The 16,854-nt window shown below is 43.5% G+C and overlaps 1 protein-coding gene across 1 annotated transcript in view; it reads right to left on the bottom strand.

Annotated features, from left to right (window-relative positions):
* LOC124777352 (lactosylceramide 4-alpha-galactosyltransferase-like) overlaps positions 1-16,854 on the bottom strand; it is an 89,363-nt gene that overhangs the window by 54,094 nt on the left and 18,415 nt on the right. Inside the window, exon 2 of the mRNA XM_047252726.1 lies at positions 7,816-8,134. Within this exon, the coding sequence (XP_047108682.1) occupies positions 7,816-8,115 (300 nt within the window). The 5' untranslated portion in view covers positions 8,116-8,134. The remainder of the gene's footprint in view (positions 1-7,815; positions 8,135-16,854) is intronic.

Genomic DNA, 16,854 nt, shown 5'->3' with positions numbered 1-16,854 from the left:
TCCACCGGCGGCAGGGATGTTATTTAGAACTGGGATGCTAAACGTTTTTTCGTCGTCAGTAAAGCCTTCGCCATTCTAGAAAGACTTTCCGCTCCTCCCTTGGAAATTATAAAGAATGATCTCTACAGACATAAAACAGTTTCTGATGCTGGAATTACAGAACTACTTCATCTCTTAGAATTAGTACTGAATCAAAATTATTTAAAACCTGACGGTAATACACTCCCGGAAATGGAAAAAAGAACACATTGACACCGGTGTGTCAGACCCACCATACTTGCTCCGGACACTGCGAGAGGGCTGTACAAGCAATGATCACACGCATGGCACAGCGGACACACCAGGTACCGCGGTGTTGGCCGTCGAATGGCGCTAGCTGCGCAGCATTTGTGCACCGCCGCCGTCAGTGTCAGCCAGTTTGCCGTCGCATACGGAGCTCCATCGCAGTCTTTAACACTGGTAGCATGCCGCGACAGCGTGGACGTGAACCGTATGTGCAGTTGACGGACTTTGAGCGAGGGCGTATAGTGGGCATGCGGGAGGCCGGGTGGACGTACCGCCGAATTGCTCAACACGTGGGGCGTGAGGTCTCCACAGTACATCGATGTTGTCGCCAGTGGTCGGCGGAAGGTGCACGTGCCCGTCGACCTGGGACCGGACCGCAGCGACGCACGGATGCACGCCAAGACCGTAGGATCCTACGCAGTGCCGTAGGGGACCGCACCGCCACTTCCCAGCAAATTAGGGACACTGTTGCTCCTGGGGTATCGGCGAGGACCATTCGCAACCGTCTCCATGAAGCTGGGCTACGGTCCCGCACACCGTTAGGCCGTCTTCCGCTCACGCCCCAACATCATGCAGCCCGCCTCCAGTGGTGTCGCGACAGGCGTGAATGGAGGGACGAATGGAGACGTGTCGTCTTCAGCGATGAGAGTCGCTTCTGCCTTGGTGCCAATGATGGTCGTATGCGTGTTTGGCGCCGTGCAGGTGAGCGCCACAATCAGGACTGCATACGACCGAGGCACACAGGGCCAACACCCGGCATCATGGTGTGGGGAGCGATCTCCTACACTGGCCGTACACCACTGGTGATCGTCGAGGGGACACTGAATAGTGCACGGTACATCCAAACCGTCATCGAACCCATCGTTCTACCATTCCTAGACCGGCAAGGGAACTTGCTGTTCCAACAGGACAATGCACGTCCGCATGTATCCCGTGCCACCCAACGTGCTCTAGAAGGTGTAAGTCAACTACCCTGGCCAGCAAGATCTCCTGATCCGTCCCCCATTGAGCATGTTTGGGACTGGATGAAGCGTCGTCTCACGCGGTCTGCACGTCCAGCACGAACGCTGGTCCAACTGAGGCGCCAGGTGGAAATGGCATGACAAGCCGTTCCACAGGACTACATCCAGCATCTCTACGATCGTCTCCATGGGAGAATAGCAGCCTGCATTGCTGCGAAAGGTGGATATACACTGTACTAGTGCCGACATTGTGCATGCTCTGTTGCCTGCGTCTATGTGCCTGTGGTTCTGTCAGTGTGATCATGTGATGTATCTGACCCCAGGAATGTGTCAATAAAGTTTCCCCTTCCTGGGACAATGAATTCACGGTGTTCTTATTTCAATTTCCAGGAGTGTACATACACATCTTCACTGTCTATGCCAGCACATGAATTGTGTGCTCACTTGAAACACCTCTGTCATGCGACCCAGCCCTCATTATAAATGGAGTAGAAGTCCCCACAGTAGAGACACTCAGCATCCTCTCTCTCTCTCTCTCTCATTCTCTCTTCTCCATCATCTTCTTCCTTTTATTTTTCTTAAGGTCTTTGATGTCCTCTGTTTTGGTTTTTTTTTTTTTTTTGGTGTACAGTTTGATATTTTTGCCTTAAGTTGCATTGCACCTGACGTCTCTGTCCTGACATTGTTTATATTTGAGCACCCTCCTCCTTTCTGTAGCTCTACTTTACGTGCGACAGCATTCTGTAGTTCCTTCTTATACGGAGAATCTGTTAATATGACGATTTTTCCTTTTCGTCTTGTCGTCCGCCGAGTATTTTGACAGATTAGTGGGATTGGAATGACAGCCTCGAGCGATATCTGGAAAGCTGAATTGTTCGGCGAACATAGCTGGTTGGGAGAGTTTATGTGAAACTGCTACTGTGTTGAATCCCATTGCTCGAGCACCAGAGGTATTTTCTGGCTTGCGAATAGAGAGTGTAGGATGCCTCGTAATAAATCCTTTAACCCAGTCTTGTCCAGCTGGAGAAGTTTGTTTGTCAAATCTGTGTGGTAAGCCATTTCTTTCGGCTAGTCGATAGGCTAGTGATCTGAGATCTTTCATTGTTACACCAAAAAGTCTTCTTTCCATTGACTTCAGATATGTTACCAGTTCACGTTCTTGATCTGCAGTGGACATCTTTTTAAATTTCCCATCTGATTTGTCACTTATGTAGTTAGGATTATTCGTAGCTTTAGGCACATATTGAGCAAGCAGTAAATGAAACAAAAGAAAAATTCGGAGTAGGTATTAAAGTCCATGGAGGAGAAATAAAAACGTTGAGGTTCGCCGATGACATTGTAATTCTGTCAGAGAATGCAAAGGACTTGGAAGAGCAGTTGAACGGAATCGACAGTGTCTTGAAAGGAGGATATAAGATGAACATCAACAAAAGCAAAACGAGGATAATGGAATGTAGTCGAATTAAGTCGGGTGATGCTGAGGGAATTAGATTAGGAAATGAGACACTTAAAGTAGTAAAGGAGTTTTGCTATTTGGGGAGCAAAATAACTGATGATGGTCGAAGTAGAGAGGATATAAAATGTAGACTGGCAATGGCAAGGAAAGCGTTTCTGAAGAAGAGAAATTTGTTGACATCGAGTATAGATTTAAGTGTCAGGAAGTCGTTTCTGAAAGTACTTGTATGGAGTATAGCCGTGTATGGAAGTGAAACACGGACGATAGCAAGTTTGGACAAGAAGAGAATAGAAGCTTTTGAAATGTGGTGCTACAGAAGAATGCTGAAGATTAGATGGCTAGATCATGTAACTAATGAGGAGGTATTGAATAGGATTGGGGAAAAGAGAAGTTTGGGGCACAACTTGACTAGAAGAAGGGATCGGTTGGCAGAACATGTTCTGACGCATCAAGGGATCACTAATTTAGTATTGGAGGGCAGCGTGAAGGGTAAAAATCGTAGAGGGAGACCAAGAGATGAATACACAAGCAGATTCAGAAGGATGTAGGTTGCAGTAAGTACGTGGAGATGAAGAAGCTTGCACAGGATAGAGTAGCATGGAGAGCTGCATAAAACCAGTCTCAGGACTGAAGACAACAACAACAATAGGCACATTTCTTTCAAATGTTGATTTAGGTACGTTAAACTGCTTAGATGCTTTTAAAAATTCCATTTGGGAAGATGAAACTGCTGAAACTGTCATTTTCATCGCTTTTACGTTCCATTGCTGTCTATCAGTCTTTTTCATGTACGTTAGTACCATCTGGAACAGCAAGGGGGAAAGAAAAAAGAATACAGTTAGCTTTCCACTTGCATCAAAATACGATGGGGTAGAACGGGACACTATCCCATTCTGCCCCGTCCCGTTCCTCCTCAAGAGCACTTTTGAAGTTGACAACTTTTATGGAGTGTAATAACTGACGTATTTAAACGCATTAAATAACTAAAGTATAACAAATGTCATGCACTTTAAGGGAATGGGTCATTTTAGGGTATACAATTAACAATTAACAGCTTACCTGGCGTTGAAATTCACCAAACGTTAGAACAACGCAAGCGGTAACGTGACGGACAACAAACTCACGTATATCTTGCACTTCAAACTAAATAAAAATGGCTGCCCTAACTTCCCTTCCATTCGGAGAAATAGTTACACGCACATACAACAGGTTGCAGCACTGTGTAGTCTAGAAAAGAGCAATTTCCCATTGTGCCTCGCTATCCCGTTCTGCCCCGTGTTCCCCTATGTGTGAGTGGGAGTCGAACCTTCGCTTCATACACGTTCGTTTTCTAACGACCGAACGCTAACCACCTGACCACCATAAGCCGGAACGTCCGGCAACTACACACAGATACATCAGTTACATAATAGATGCGTAAAATTTCTCTTACAATTTTCTTTGAATTGCCAGAGTAGTGCATCTTACTGCATGCATATTACGTTGTTTTAATGGCCTACTAATGCTTGAAGAGACACGTGCCATGTGGGATCAGCGTTATCCCGTTGAAAAGTGCCACTACACTGCTGTTGCGTGAGAGATAACGTATTTGGATCCAGGATGTCCGTAACGTAGCGTGGCTTCAGCGTTCCCCTCAATCACTACCAGGCGTGACCTGAGGTCAAACCCGATGGATCCACACACTATGACACTGGAAGAATGGGTACTCTCTCCACGTCGCTTTCATTTGGGGTGGTACAGAAACGCGGTTCATCACTGAAAACAATACGACGCCTTCCGTCAGTAGTTCTTGCTTCCCGGTCACGGAAATACTCGAAAAGCAGCCGTTTGCGTTGTTGTGTTGACGGCAGCCTCTTCGTGGGCCGACAACTGCATAAGCCGGTTTCTGTTTGTCTTTGACCAATGGTGCGGGATTAAGAAGTACGTTGCGAGGATCCTTTACTTGTTGCCACTTACAGATGTGAAGGGGTTACGAAGTGCTTGTTGCACAGTCCTGCGATCCTTCACGGTGGTGATGAGACGTGATCGACTTCCGCCTTGGCGACCAGTGAACTTGCCCTCACGTTCCCATACAGTCCAACATCGGACCACTGTGACATCCGAATGCCCCACTAATTTGGATACTGCTGATTCGAGCAGCTGGCCAAATGGAGATCAACAATGAGGCTCCTCTCAAACTCTCTGAAGTGCATATAACGCTATTTTACATGAGTGCACGGTATTTCATTTCCGTCACGAATATCGCTCAACATCTGAAACTCTTCACTCCCCGTATGTAGTAATCAGGCCTAGTAAGAATGCCAAACAACGCTCAATTCACTGGATGGCGTTCTACCTGACGCAAACTATTTACGTAGCCGGCCATAATATCTACACGACCGAAGTTACACTGACATTCGGCAATATCTTCTGAGTGCTAAACTTTTTTGTCAGGCAGTGTAAAAAGAGACCCACTGAGAATAATAAATAAGGGTCGAAACAAAGAATAGACTGTGTTTTCCAGCAAGGAGGGTTTTTTAAAAATACGAATTTAATTGCGAACACCAAATAAAATGTCAACAGTGAAACTTCCTTTCGCCCGTGCCTCACAGTTTCTGTATCGTTGTGCGAAGTCACACTCACTGGCGCGAACTAAATCCACGACCTCTTGCCAAGATGGGCGTTAGAGAAAAATGACTCGTCGTATTGCTCTGAGGATTTAATACGAAACTTTTACATTGTCAAACCCAGATTAATTCTCTGCGCGTGTAAAATCAGTTTAAATAATGGTTGCCAACCTCACTTTGACCGCAAAGTCAATAATTAGTGTCCCGTAGGAATCTAGTTACAATGAGAAAGATTTCCGATATCCGACCATTAGAGTGGAACACGTACACCGCCTCCAAAGTCCTGCTAACAACAACCCCCAGATTTTCTTCACAAAAATAAAACAGGAATGCAGTTCAAAGTCAGCGGCAAAAGGGTTACACAAAAATATCCGCACTAACGAACGTAATTTATTGGTTTCAATGGAAACCTCACTAAGTTCGTCTCATTCAGAAAAGCTCAAAACGTGCAGCTATATTCTTCTCCCCACCACAAGTTAGTTTGAGGACTTTGCCTACTGATCGCTAGCAACCTCGCTAAAGAAGCGACACTCTCCCACCAAAGCCGTAAAACCGGTGAGCACTCCACGCCCACGCACTGGAAACGCCCTTACCAGTCCTCTCAACTATCAGCAGAGGAAGAAATACCACATGGATCACAAAGTCCTCAATATGGAAATTAGTACTACTTTCGGAACAGCACGTCCACTCCGGTGCGTCCACCACTTTTACACACAAGATGGCAGCTGATCAACTAACTGGATTTCGCGAGCTTCCATACTGCACCAGTTTTAGGCCTTCGAGCCACTCAGAATGAGGAGAAGAATGCTGGCATTTTCATTGGTCATTTCCCGACCCCTAGTGGAGCTTCTGTAAAGTGCTACCTTCTGGCAGGACAATTAAGAGTGCCTCAGCAACGGAAGATAGAAAACATAGATCGCCATGGGAAAATTACTCATCCTTAAAAATAGTGAACAATTTAGGGGGTCAGGAAAAGACGAGCACCCTCTTCCCCAAAAAGCCGGGACTTGGACTATGCAACTGCAGCGGCAAACAAATGGGCACCCAGGAAATGTCGTTACTACAAGGGCTTTCATCCCTCTGTGGGATGAGATGATCCGTTATTGTTTCATAGAAAGCGATCGGCCGCTGATGGCCCACAACCGCACTCATTGTTGCACTTCCTCGTCCGTCTGAGACCAAGGTCTACGCATGTGTTTCTTCAGGTCGCCAACGAAGTGAAAACGACAGCGTGAAACATCCGGGCTGCACGGAGGACGTTTCAGTGTTCCCCAACCAAATCGCTGAAGTGTAGCCTTCGTCCGATTGGCAAAGTGTGGGCGTGCGTTATCGTGCCACAGGATGATTCCGCCCGACGGCAAACGACAAAGTTATCAGTGGAGACATCCCACATCTCCCCCGCCACAGATATCCAAAGCTGTTCACACAAGGTCGGATAAGGTCACTATGCCTTCTGCTTCTATTGAAGGGGCCCTCAACTCGTCTAGTTCCTCGGGAGTGGAAGAACCAAAACCAGTGCGCAGTGCTATGAAGACACTTTGCAGAAACTGCAACGCGCCATGAAGTCAAAACGCCCAGGAATGTTGTCGAATGGAATCATCCCATTACATGATAACGTCCGCCCCCCGCCTCCTTGCCACTGCAAATCGGACGAATGATACGTTTCAGCGATTTTCTTAAGAAACACTACAACATCCTCCATGTTGCCCAGGTCTTCCACCGTCTGATTTTCACATCTTTGGCATTCTGAAGAAAGGCATGCGTGGAGGTCGGAAGTGCAAGAGTGGCTGTGGTTGTGCAGCCGTCAGAGGCCGACAGCTTTCTCTGAAACAGGAACTGATCGTTTCGTCTCCCATTGGGATACATGTCTTAAAGCGTATGGTGATCTGTTTTGAATTGAACCATTCCCTGGTCTCGTTGTGCCTGTTATTCAGTTTTCACTTGACTGCCCTCTCTTCCAAATTCGAATCGAAACGTGTGGATTCCTCAAGTGGTCATCTCGCTTTTACACTGCATGTGCACAGTAGTACTTGAAAACCAGCAGAAATCCCACAGACGCAATGACTCCAATTATAAGTTCGAAAGTGAAGTTTCGTTTTCCATTACCTGTGTCATACAATTCGTATGTTTCCACGGAAAGAAATCTGTGGTTTACGGAAACACACCAAAGATGCACAGTAATTTACGTGCACTGTAATAGAATAACTTATTGACTTGAGAAACATCAGAGACAATCTGTTCATAGCTTACAATGTTTCATATTCTCATATCAGTACAAGAACTAATATTATTTACGAGCATAGTTGCATCATCAGCAATAATGACAAAATGAGAAATTTTCGCTGCTGTCGAATGAGACTGGACTGGCAAATTGAGTGAGAATATTACCAGTGCAATTCCCTCTCAGAAGTGTAGTAATCTTACTGTTATCTAAGGCAAGATACTGTACTATCAGATATGGTCATCTGCAAAGGAGACATCCTCACTTAGAAATGAAGGTACTTACCTCCATGGCGCATGTTGTCTCTATGAAGAATATATTGGCAGCCCCCCGCTGCGGTACGGTGCGTCGGTCATATGGCCACAATTTGTGCTTAGGAAAACGAGCAACCGACCAAGTAACGAGGATCGCAGCACACAAAAGCGCTATCACATATGTTTTATGTGTATATCGACACCTGCTGGTTGGTGACATGCGCTGTCGCTCAAGCAATGGCACCTGCAGATGGTAGCCCTGTGGGGCATAAGTGTCTCGACCATCTGTCATCCGGACTTCTGCACTCGTCAGCGGTACAGCTAACAGCATATACGGTTGTCCGCAGTACCTGTGGAAAGTGAGAAACAAAAGCGGTATTACTAAGAATCAGACCGTAGTTACGAAGGATCTGTACAGTGGACATATAATCATCCTTAGGATATATCTCTGCCTAGCAACTACACACCTCACAGCATTATTTGACATAACAATTAGTAGCATAGAGAACTGGATCGTAGGAAAAGGATAAAGATTCTCAAGTTTCACAGTAAAGGAAATTCTGCAATAACTGTTCGTGATGTGAAATCTGTTGAAGCTGATATCTGGAAAAAATTCTGCTTGTAGCATGATGAGAGATTTTTAGACACCGGCAACAACTTGTAACTCAAGAGAGAAACCAAACGCTTGATGTCACGTCATAACTCAGATTAAACAATTATTTAATAAAACACTGTAATTAACGACTTACTGTGTTCAGTATCTTGAGAATGTATTCCATACTGTTGATATTAAACTACTCTGGAAGCCATGGAATTAAATATATTTTTCTTCACAATGTTCCTCAAATCACTGAAGCACGATTCAGGCGTTACACCACGTAGGTATAGAAGATGTAAACATCAACAGTGGGGCAGTCTATAGCTTTCTTGATCCACTGACCACCAGCGACACTTTCCCCTGGCATATTGCTGTTTATTGCCATCTTGTATGTTATTTAGTGACTGCATCCAGTAGCAGTTTTCTCGCAATATATCAAATATAGGGCTTAGTTTCAGGAAGACACTTCGGAGAATGTACGTTCAGAGCGCAGCATTGAATGATAGTGATTATGGACTCTGGGAACACCGGTCTAGAGGATAATCGAACCATTTGAGATGTGTTGCTATAGAAGTACGTTGAAAATTGGGTGGAGTGATAAGAAACGGAAAGGCTCTCCTTCAAATCGATAACGAGTGGAACTTGTGGAAAACGTTGACGAGAAGGGACACATAGATAAGACAAGTGTTAAAACGTCAAGAAATAGCTTCCATGGAACAAGAGGGGGCTGCAGAGGATAAAAACTGTATAAGAGAGAGACTAGAATACATTCAACAAAAAACTGGTGACGTAGGGTGCAAATGCTACTCCGAGATGAAGAGCTTAACACAAGAGAAGAATTCGCGGTGGGCCGCATCAAATTAAGAAGAACACTGATGGAAAAAAAACCTTGCTCGTTGGCAGCCCCCTCCCAGAGACTCGAATGGAGTACTGGTCCGGAAAATTTCGCGAGTGCAGAGATCATCATGAAGCTTTTACAAAATAGTTCAAATGGCTCTAAGCACTATGGGACTTAACATCTGAGGTCCCCTAGACTTAGAACTACTTAAACCTAACTAACCTAAAGACATCACACACAGCCATGCCCGAGGCAGGATTCGAACCTGCGACCGTAGCAGCAGCGCGGTTCCATACTGAAGCGCGTAGAATCGCTCGGCCACAGCAGCCGGTGAAGCTTTTAAAATTTCAGGCCCTACGTCACGTTTTGTGTCTTTAATGCAGCCGTTTTCATTGCGTTCTGCACACTCATGCCGTTGACATTAACTTAGGGCAGCTTTTTGTTTCTTATGGGACTACTTCATAGCCGCGCGGGATTAGCAGAGCGGTCTGAGGCGCCGCAGTCGAGGACTGTGCGGGTGGTCCCGGCGGAGGTTCGAGTCCTCCCTCGGGCATTGGTGTGTGTGTTTTTGTCCTCAGGATAATTTAGATTAAGTAGTGTGTTATCTTAGGGACTGATGAACTTAGCAATTACGTCCCATAAAATTTCACACACATTTGAACATTTTTGACTACTTCATATGTTTTTATACTGATGGGTTATGCACTTGTGACATAATGGCTATTATGTTCTTGACTTTTTGGTAAGAATACGTAGCAAGGAAGAGAGTTCGGCGCTTCTATTTTACAGATGAACTCGCGGACAATCTAGACCACAAGTATGTTGACAGATGAGACGCGAATGAAATATAAATTCTCTCGAATGCTAAATTAGTATTAATGAGAAACGTTTGTAAGAGACTTAAATTACTACTTGGTTCGCCATGTTCTAGAACGGCTGAGCCGACTTACATACTAAAGAGGTTGTTATGATGTGACTGAACGCTCAGTGCGGCGTTAGAGAAAAAGGATAAGTTGACGCTCTTGTGAAGGTAATAGTTTGTGAGACTATTGCGCCGCTTATATTTCCGTGTGTATGTAAGAACGTATGGAAGTGTATACTGTAAAATTCTCAATAACTACAAAATGTTTGAAATATAATTGTAAACATTCCTGTAATCCAATAAGTACAATACCTTTATGTAACAGAATTGCCCAGGGAATAAATCCGCCAGCGATTAATGTCTTACGTTTATGACAACCAGATGTAGTTTTGGCAGTGATCTAATGTTACTGCACTCCATAGGGGTAACCGCTAATCCTATGTGCTCTGTTGAATGTGAGAAGAAAACAGTTCAGTTTGCAGAATAAGTGTTTCCAGATGTCTGCTGCTTGGTCAAAAGTGAGGCGGTTCTTTTAGAACAGGACTCATTAAAAATTATTACGAGACTAAACTCTAATGTCCAAAGATATCGGCGAAGGACGGGGTGAGCAGCAGATATTTTAACGCGATGAGTACAGTTCTGAATCACGGTGTGGGTAAGGTATTTCTGAAAGAACGTTGTTGAAGGGACAAGTGCTGTGATTGTTTTACGTTGTGAACAACAAAGTCAACATTTTGCTGACAGGGTTCTTAGTCTTGTAGTTAGTGTGCAGTAAACTTACTGAGCAAGACGGTGTTTTAGTGACGCTAGCCGTTCTGCAGTCCCTCATAGAACTACTTTGTTACGTTCGACTCTTCTTGCTGACTGACTATGGTTTCAACACAGTAATTGTCCGATTTCAGTAATGTCCACCTGCTCGTGTAGGACTGGTGAAAATCCGCTCCAGCTTTATCAAGTTTAAAGCAGTACTGAAGGTTAACGGCAGGTAGCTTCCTTACGAATTGTACGTCACGTGGAAGACCAATTTTGCTCCAAATTTGTAACCGTAAAGTAAGCGTGATCGTTCTCCTCACGACAGTCTCCACCGTGGACTACTATTTCAAATTCTGAATGAGTAGATTAGTATTATGTCCATGGTACCAGGCTTTTTCGTATGTCTGTCTGCGCGATACAAATTTTGCAATTGATTTTAAACTAACTTCCTTATAAACTAGAGAATTGAAATTTTGAGAACAGCTCGGAACTAGACAACAATGCAATATTAATTCGCTTTCTTGTCTGACGTGTGACGGAAGTAGGGCTGCCATCTGTCCCGATTGATCGGGACCGACACCGCAACGGACCTTCTTGTCCCGACATCCCGACAAGACACTTTGTCTCGATTTTGCAAAATACTGGTACGAGCTTGGCTCACGCACTGAGGTAAGTATTTGATTTCTATTCCCGCACACAATGCCACTTTGGAAACAATATTTTCGCTGATGTCGGCCCCATAGACTGATGAAAGAAATCGACTGTTGCCAGGGACTGTGGAATCAATCATACAGTGCCAGTTTAACTACAAGCTGACTTGCATTGAGTTTTATATAAAAAGGAAAAAAGACTTGCTGAAAAAGGTGAAATCTTCCTAAATACAGGGTGTTACAAAAAGGTACGGCCAAACGTTCAGGAAACATTCCTCACACACAAATAAAGAAAAGATGTTATGTGGACATGTGTCCTGAAACGCTTAATTTCCATGTTAGAGCTCATTTCAGTTTCGTCAGTATGTACTGTACTTCCTCGATTCACCGCCAATTGGCCCAATTAATGGAAGGTAATGTTGACTTCGGTGCTTGTGTTGACATGCGACATCAACAGGTTAGTGTTCATCACGAACGTGGTTTTGCAGTCAGTGCAATGTTTACAAATGCGGAGTTGGCAGATGCCCATTTGATGTATGGATTAGCACGGGGCAAGCACGATGGAGCTCCTGCACATTTCACTCGAAGTGTTCGTACGCTTCTGAACAACAGATTCGGTGACCGATGGATTGGTAGAGGCGGACCAATTCCATGGCCTCCACGCTCTCCTGACCTCAACCCTCTTGACTTTCATTTATGGGGGCATTTGAAAGCTCTTGTATACGCAACCCCGGTACCAAATTTAGAGACTCTTCGTGCTCGTATTGTGGACGGCTGTGATACAATACGCCATTCTCCAGGGCTGCAGCAGCGCATCAGGGATTCCATGCGACGGAGGGTGGATGCACGTATCCTCGCTAACGGAGGACATTTTGAACATTTTCTGTAACAAAGTGTTTGAAGTTATGCTGGTACATTCTGTTGCTGTGTGTTTCCATTCCATGATTAATGTTATTTGAAGAAAAGTAATAAAATGAGCTCTAACATGGAAAGTAAGCTTTTCCGGATACATGTCCACATAACATATTTTCTTTATTTGTGTGTGAGGAATGTTTCCTGAAAGTTTGGCCGTACCTTTTTGTAACACCCTGTATATGGCGTGCCAAAACTTCTGCCGCAACAAGCTCCATGTAATTGTGTTCTAAACATAAAGTAATTTCATTAAATATATTTTTACCTCATTTCTACACCCTCATCTCAGTGCCCCGACGAGGTCCCAGCTAGATACGGCAACCCTAGACGGTAGGTACTTTGTTGGTACTTATCATTTTCCGCTGAGCTACACACTTCACACGTGCAGTATAGCTCAGAATTGAATGACAATGCAATATTAACTCCCTGTTTTGTCTGGTGTGTGGCGGAGGGTATTTTGTGTACCATTGCCATTTCCCCCTTTTCCTGTTACAATCGAAAACGGTTCGCGAGAAGAATGATTGCTGGAGAGCCAACGTGTGACGTCGAATCTCTCTAATTTTTACTTTCCCTCTCCTTTTGGCAGATAACAGTAGCCGCAAGCAATATATTGGTTGAGTCAAATGAACATAAACCAAATAAACCACATGTCTCTGTTGCAATCTCATCAAAATTTGTGAAATTGATTGAAAAATTTCACACACACAAGAATAGAAAGCACAAAATTATTATTTAAATGCAAAGAAATTTTAATATACCACTTTTTAAATCGGAACAAAAAGTATTAAAAACTTGCTCCTAGCCCCATACAGATTCTTACCACATACAGATAGTCCTGAAAATTTTCGACTGTGAATTTTTAATAACTAAGAAAATGCTGAGAGAGAGAGAGAGAGAAGGAAACATAATAGATGAATATGGATTGGGGGACAGAAATGAAAGAGGAAGCCGCCTGGTAGAATTTTGCACAGAGCACAACATAATCATAACTAACACTTGGTTTAAGAATCATGAAAGAAGGTTGTGTACATGGAAGAACCCTGGAGATACTAAAAGGTATCAGATAGATTATATAATGGTAAGACAGAGATTTAGGAACCAGGTTTTAAATTGTAAGACATTTCCAGGGGCAGATGTGGACTCTGACCACAATCTATTGGTTATGACCTGTAGATTAAAACTGAAGAAACTGCAAAAAGGTGGGAATTTAAGGAGATGGGACCTGGATAAACTAAAAGAACCAGAGGTTGTACAGAGATTCAAGGAGAGCATAAGGGAGCAATTGACAAGAATGGGGGAAATAAATACAGTAGAAGAAGAATGGGTAGTTTTGAGGGATGAAGTAGTGAAGGCAGCAGAGGATCAAGTAGGTAAAAAGACGAGGGCTAGTAGAAATCCTTGGGTAACAGAAGAAATATTGAATTTAATTGATGAAAGGGGAAAATATAAAAATGCAGTAAGTGAAACAGGCAAAAAGGAATACAAATGTCTCAAAAATGAGATCGACAGGAAGTGCAAAATGGCTAAGCAGGGATGGCTAGAGGACAAATGTAAGGATGTAGAGGCCTATCTCACTAGGGGTAAGATAGATACCGCCTACAGGAAAATTAAAGAGACCTTTGGAGATAAGAGAACGACTTGTATGAATATCAAGAGCTCAGATGGAAACCCAGTTCTAAGCAAAGAAGGGAAAGCAGAAAGGTGGAAGGAGTATATAGAGGGTCTATACAAGGGCGATGTACTTGAGGACAATATTATGGAAATGGAAGAGGATGTAGATGAAGATGAAATGGGAGATACGATACTGCGTGAAGAGTTTGACAGAGCACTGAAAGACCTGAGTCGAAACAAGGCCCCCGGAGTAGACAATATTCCATTGGAACTACTGACGGCCGTGGGAGAGCCAGTCCTGACAAAACTCTACCATCTGGTGAGCAAGATGTATGAAACAGGCGAAATACCCTCAGACTTCAAGAAGAATATAATAATTCCAATCCCAAAGAAAGCAGGTGTTGACAGATGTGAAAATTACCGAACTATCAGCTTAATAAGTCACAGCTGCAAAATACTAACACGAATTCTTTACAGAGGAATGGAAAAACTAGTAGAAGCCAACCTCGGGGAAGATCAGTTTGGGTTCCGTAGAAACACTGGAACACGTGAGGCAATACTGACCTTACGACTTATCTTAGAAGAAAGATTAAGGAAAGGCAAACCTACGTTTCTAGCATTTGTAGACTTAGAGAAAGCTTTTGACAATGTTGACTGGAATACTCTCTTTCAAATTCTGAAGGTGGCAGGGGTAAATTACAGGGAGCGAAAGGCTATTTACAATTTGTACAGAAACCAGATGGCAGTTATAAGAGTCGAGGGACATGAAAGGGAAGCAGTGGTTGGGAAGGGAGTAAGACAGGGTTGTAGCCTCTCCCCGATGTTGTTCAATCTGTAAATTGAGCAAGCAGCAAAGGAAACAAAAGAAAAATTCGGGGTAGGTATTAAAATTCATGGAGAAGAAATAAAAACTTTGAGGTTCGCCGATGACATTGTAATTCTGTCAGAGACAGCAAAGGACTTGGAAGAGCAGTTGAATGGAATGGACAGTGTCCTGAAAGGAGGATATAAGATGAACATCAACAAAAGCAAAACAAGGATAATGGAATGTAGTCTAATTAAGTCGGGTGATGCTGAGGGAATTAGATTAGGACATGAGGCACTTAAAGTAGTAAAGGAGTTTTGCTATTTGGGGAGCAAAATAACTGATGATGGTCGAAGTAGAGAGGATATAAAATGTAGGCTGGCAATGGCAAGGAAAGCGTTTCTGAAGAAGAGAAATTTGTTAACATCCAGTATTGATTTAAGTGTCAGGAAGTCATTTCTGAAAGTATTCTTATGGAGTATTGCCATGTATGGAAGTGAAACATGGACGATAAATAGTTTGGACAAGAAGAGAATAGAAGCTTTCGAAATGTGGTGCTACAGAAGAATGCTGAAGATTAGATGGGTGGATCACATAACTAATGAGGAAGTATTGAATAGGATTGGGGAGAAGAGAAGTTTGTGGCACAACTTGACCAGAAGAAGGGATCGGTTGGTAGGACATGTTCTGAGGCATCAAGGGATCACCAATTTAGTATTGGAGGGCAGCGTGGAGGGTAAAAATCGTAGAGGGAGACCAAGAGATGAATACACTAAGCAGATTCAGAAGGTTGTAGGTTGCAGTAGGTACGGGGAGATGAAAAAGCTTGCACAGGATAGAGTAGCATGGAGAGCTGCATCAAACCAGTCTCAGGACTGAAGACCACAACAACAACAACAACAACAAGAAAATGCTTGTCCGATTTATAACGAAAAATGTTACTTACCCTAACGACACGCTGCTCCCTGTCCCCTCTTACATTTCTCCCTCTCCTCCAAGCAGCGAACTCTCGAGCTGATGGGTTTTGGGGTCAATCCCCCGATCGTTTGATTTGTTAAAATAGTGCTACTGAGCTACTGAAATAACACCAGTCTGTCTAAATCAGTGTTATGACGGGCTGGTAGCGCAACTGGACCAGCAATAATGCAGATTGTGGGCAGGTTGTGGGCATAAATATCGTTATGTTTATTTTATTAAACATCGTTTGCTTTCCACGAAATTTGGGATTCAGGATGGTAGGGTTCTCTCTCTCTCTCTCTCTCTCTCTCTCTCTCACACACACACACACACACACACACACATGAGCGCACGCACACGCGCGAGCGAGAGCACACACATACACAAACTGTCTGTTAACGAACACACAAGAATACACACAGAACACTATCCGACACCTTTGCTAATGGGCTACCCTCTGATGAATATACGTGTGCGCTAACTGACAGCTCATGAAATGCGGAAAAATACTGCTGTTAATGACAAGGCTGTAAGTTTCACCACTCCATATCATAAGCATCTGTAGGAATGTGTTCTGCATGTATGTTGTATAACGGTCATATGACCTTTCAAGTTATAACAATACATAAATGTTCCAGTTGTGATAGGGCTTGGGATCCCAAGCTTGATTTGTAAATAAGAACAGGGATACATCGTGATAAATTGTATTTTGTTTACTCATTATTAAAAAAATTACAGTAACGTTCTTCTTTGAGCTCTTAAGGAATGTGTGAGAAGAATACGTCTACTGCAGAGAAATACAAAATTTATGCACATGCATCCATTTCAAGCACAGTTAAAGTTTCTTTACGTATTGCACAAACCTCATACAAAAATAAAAGTTGCTAGGTATTTAACATATAAAAACAATAGACTCGCAAATGATTATAAATAAGTACAAAATTTCATTTCACATCGTATTAAAAAAATTACTGTTTCCATTCTGTTAATTCTAACACTATAACATTACAAAATATTCCTCTTATTTACGAGCTGTATGACCTTCCTGCTCACCTCCGAGAAGCGGAAGGATCCAGTTCTGCGA

The sequence above is a fragment of the Schistocerca piceifrons genome, chromosome 2 (assembly GCF_021461385.2).
Source record: "Schistocerca piceifrons isolate TAMUIC-IGC-003096 chromosome 2, iqSchPice1.1, whole genome shotgun sequence".
NCBI classification, from domain to species: Eukaryota; Metazoa; Arthropoda; class Insecta; order Orthoptera; family Acrididae; genus Schistocerca; species Schistocerca piceifrons.
This window is presented reverse-complemented; position numbering and strand designations above follow the sequence as displayed.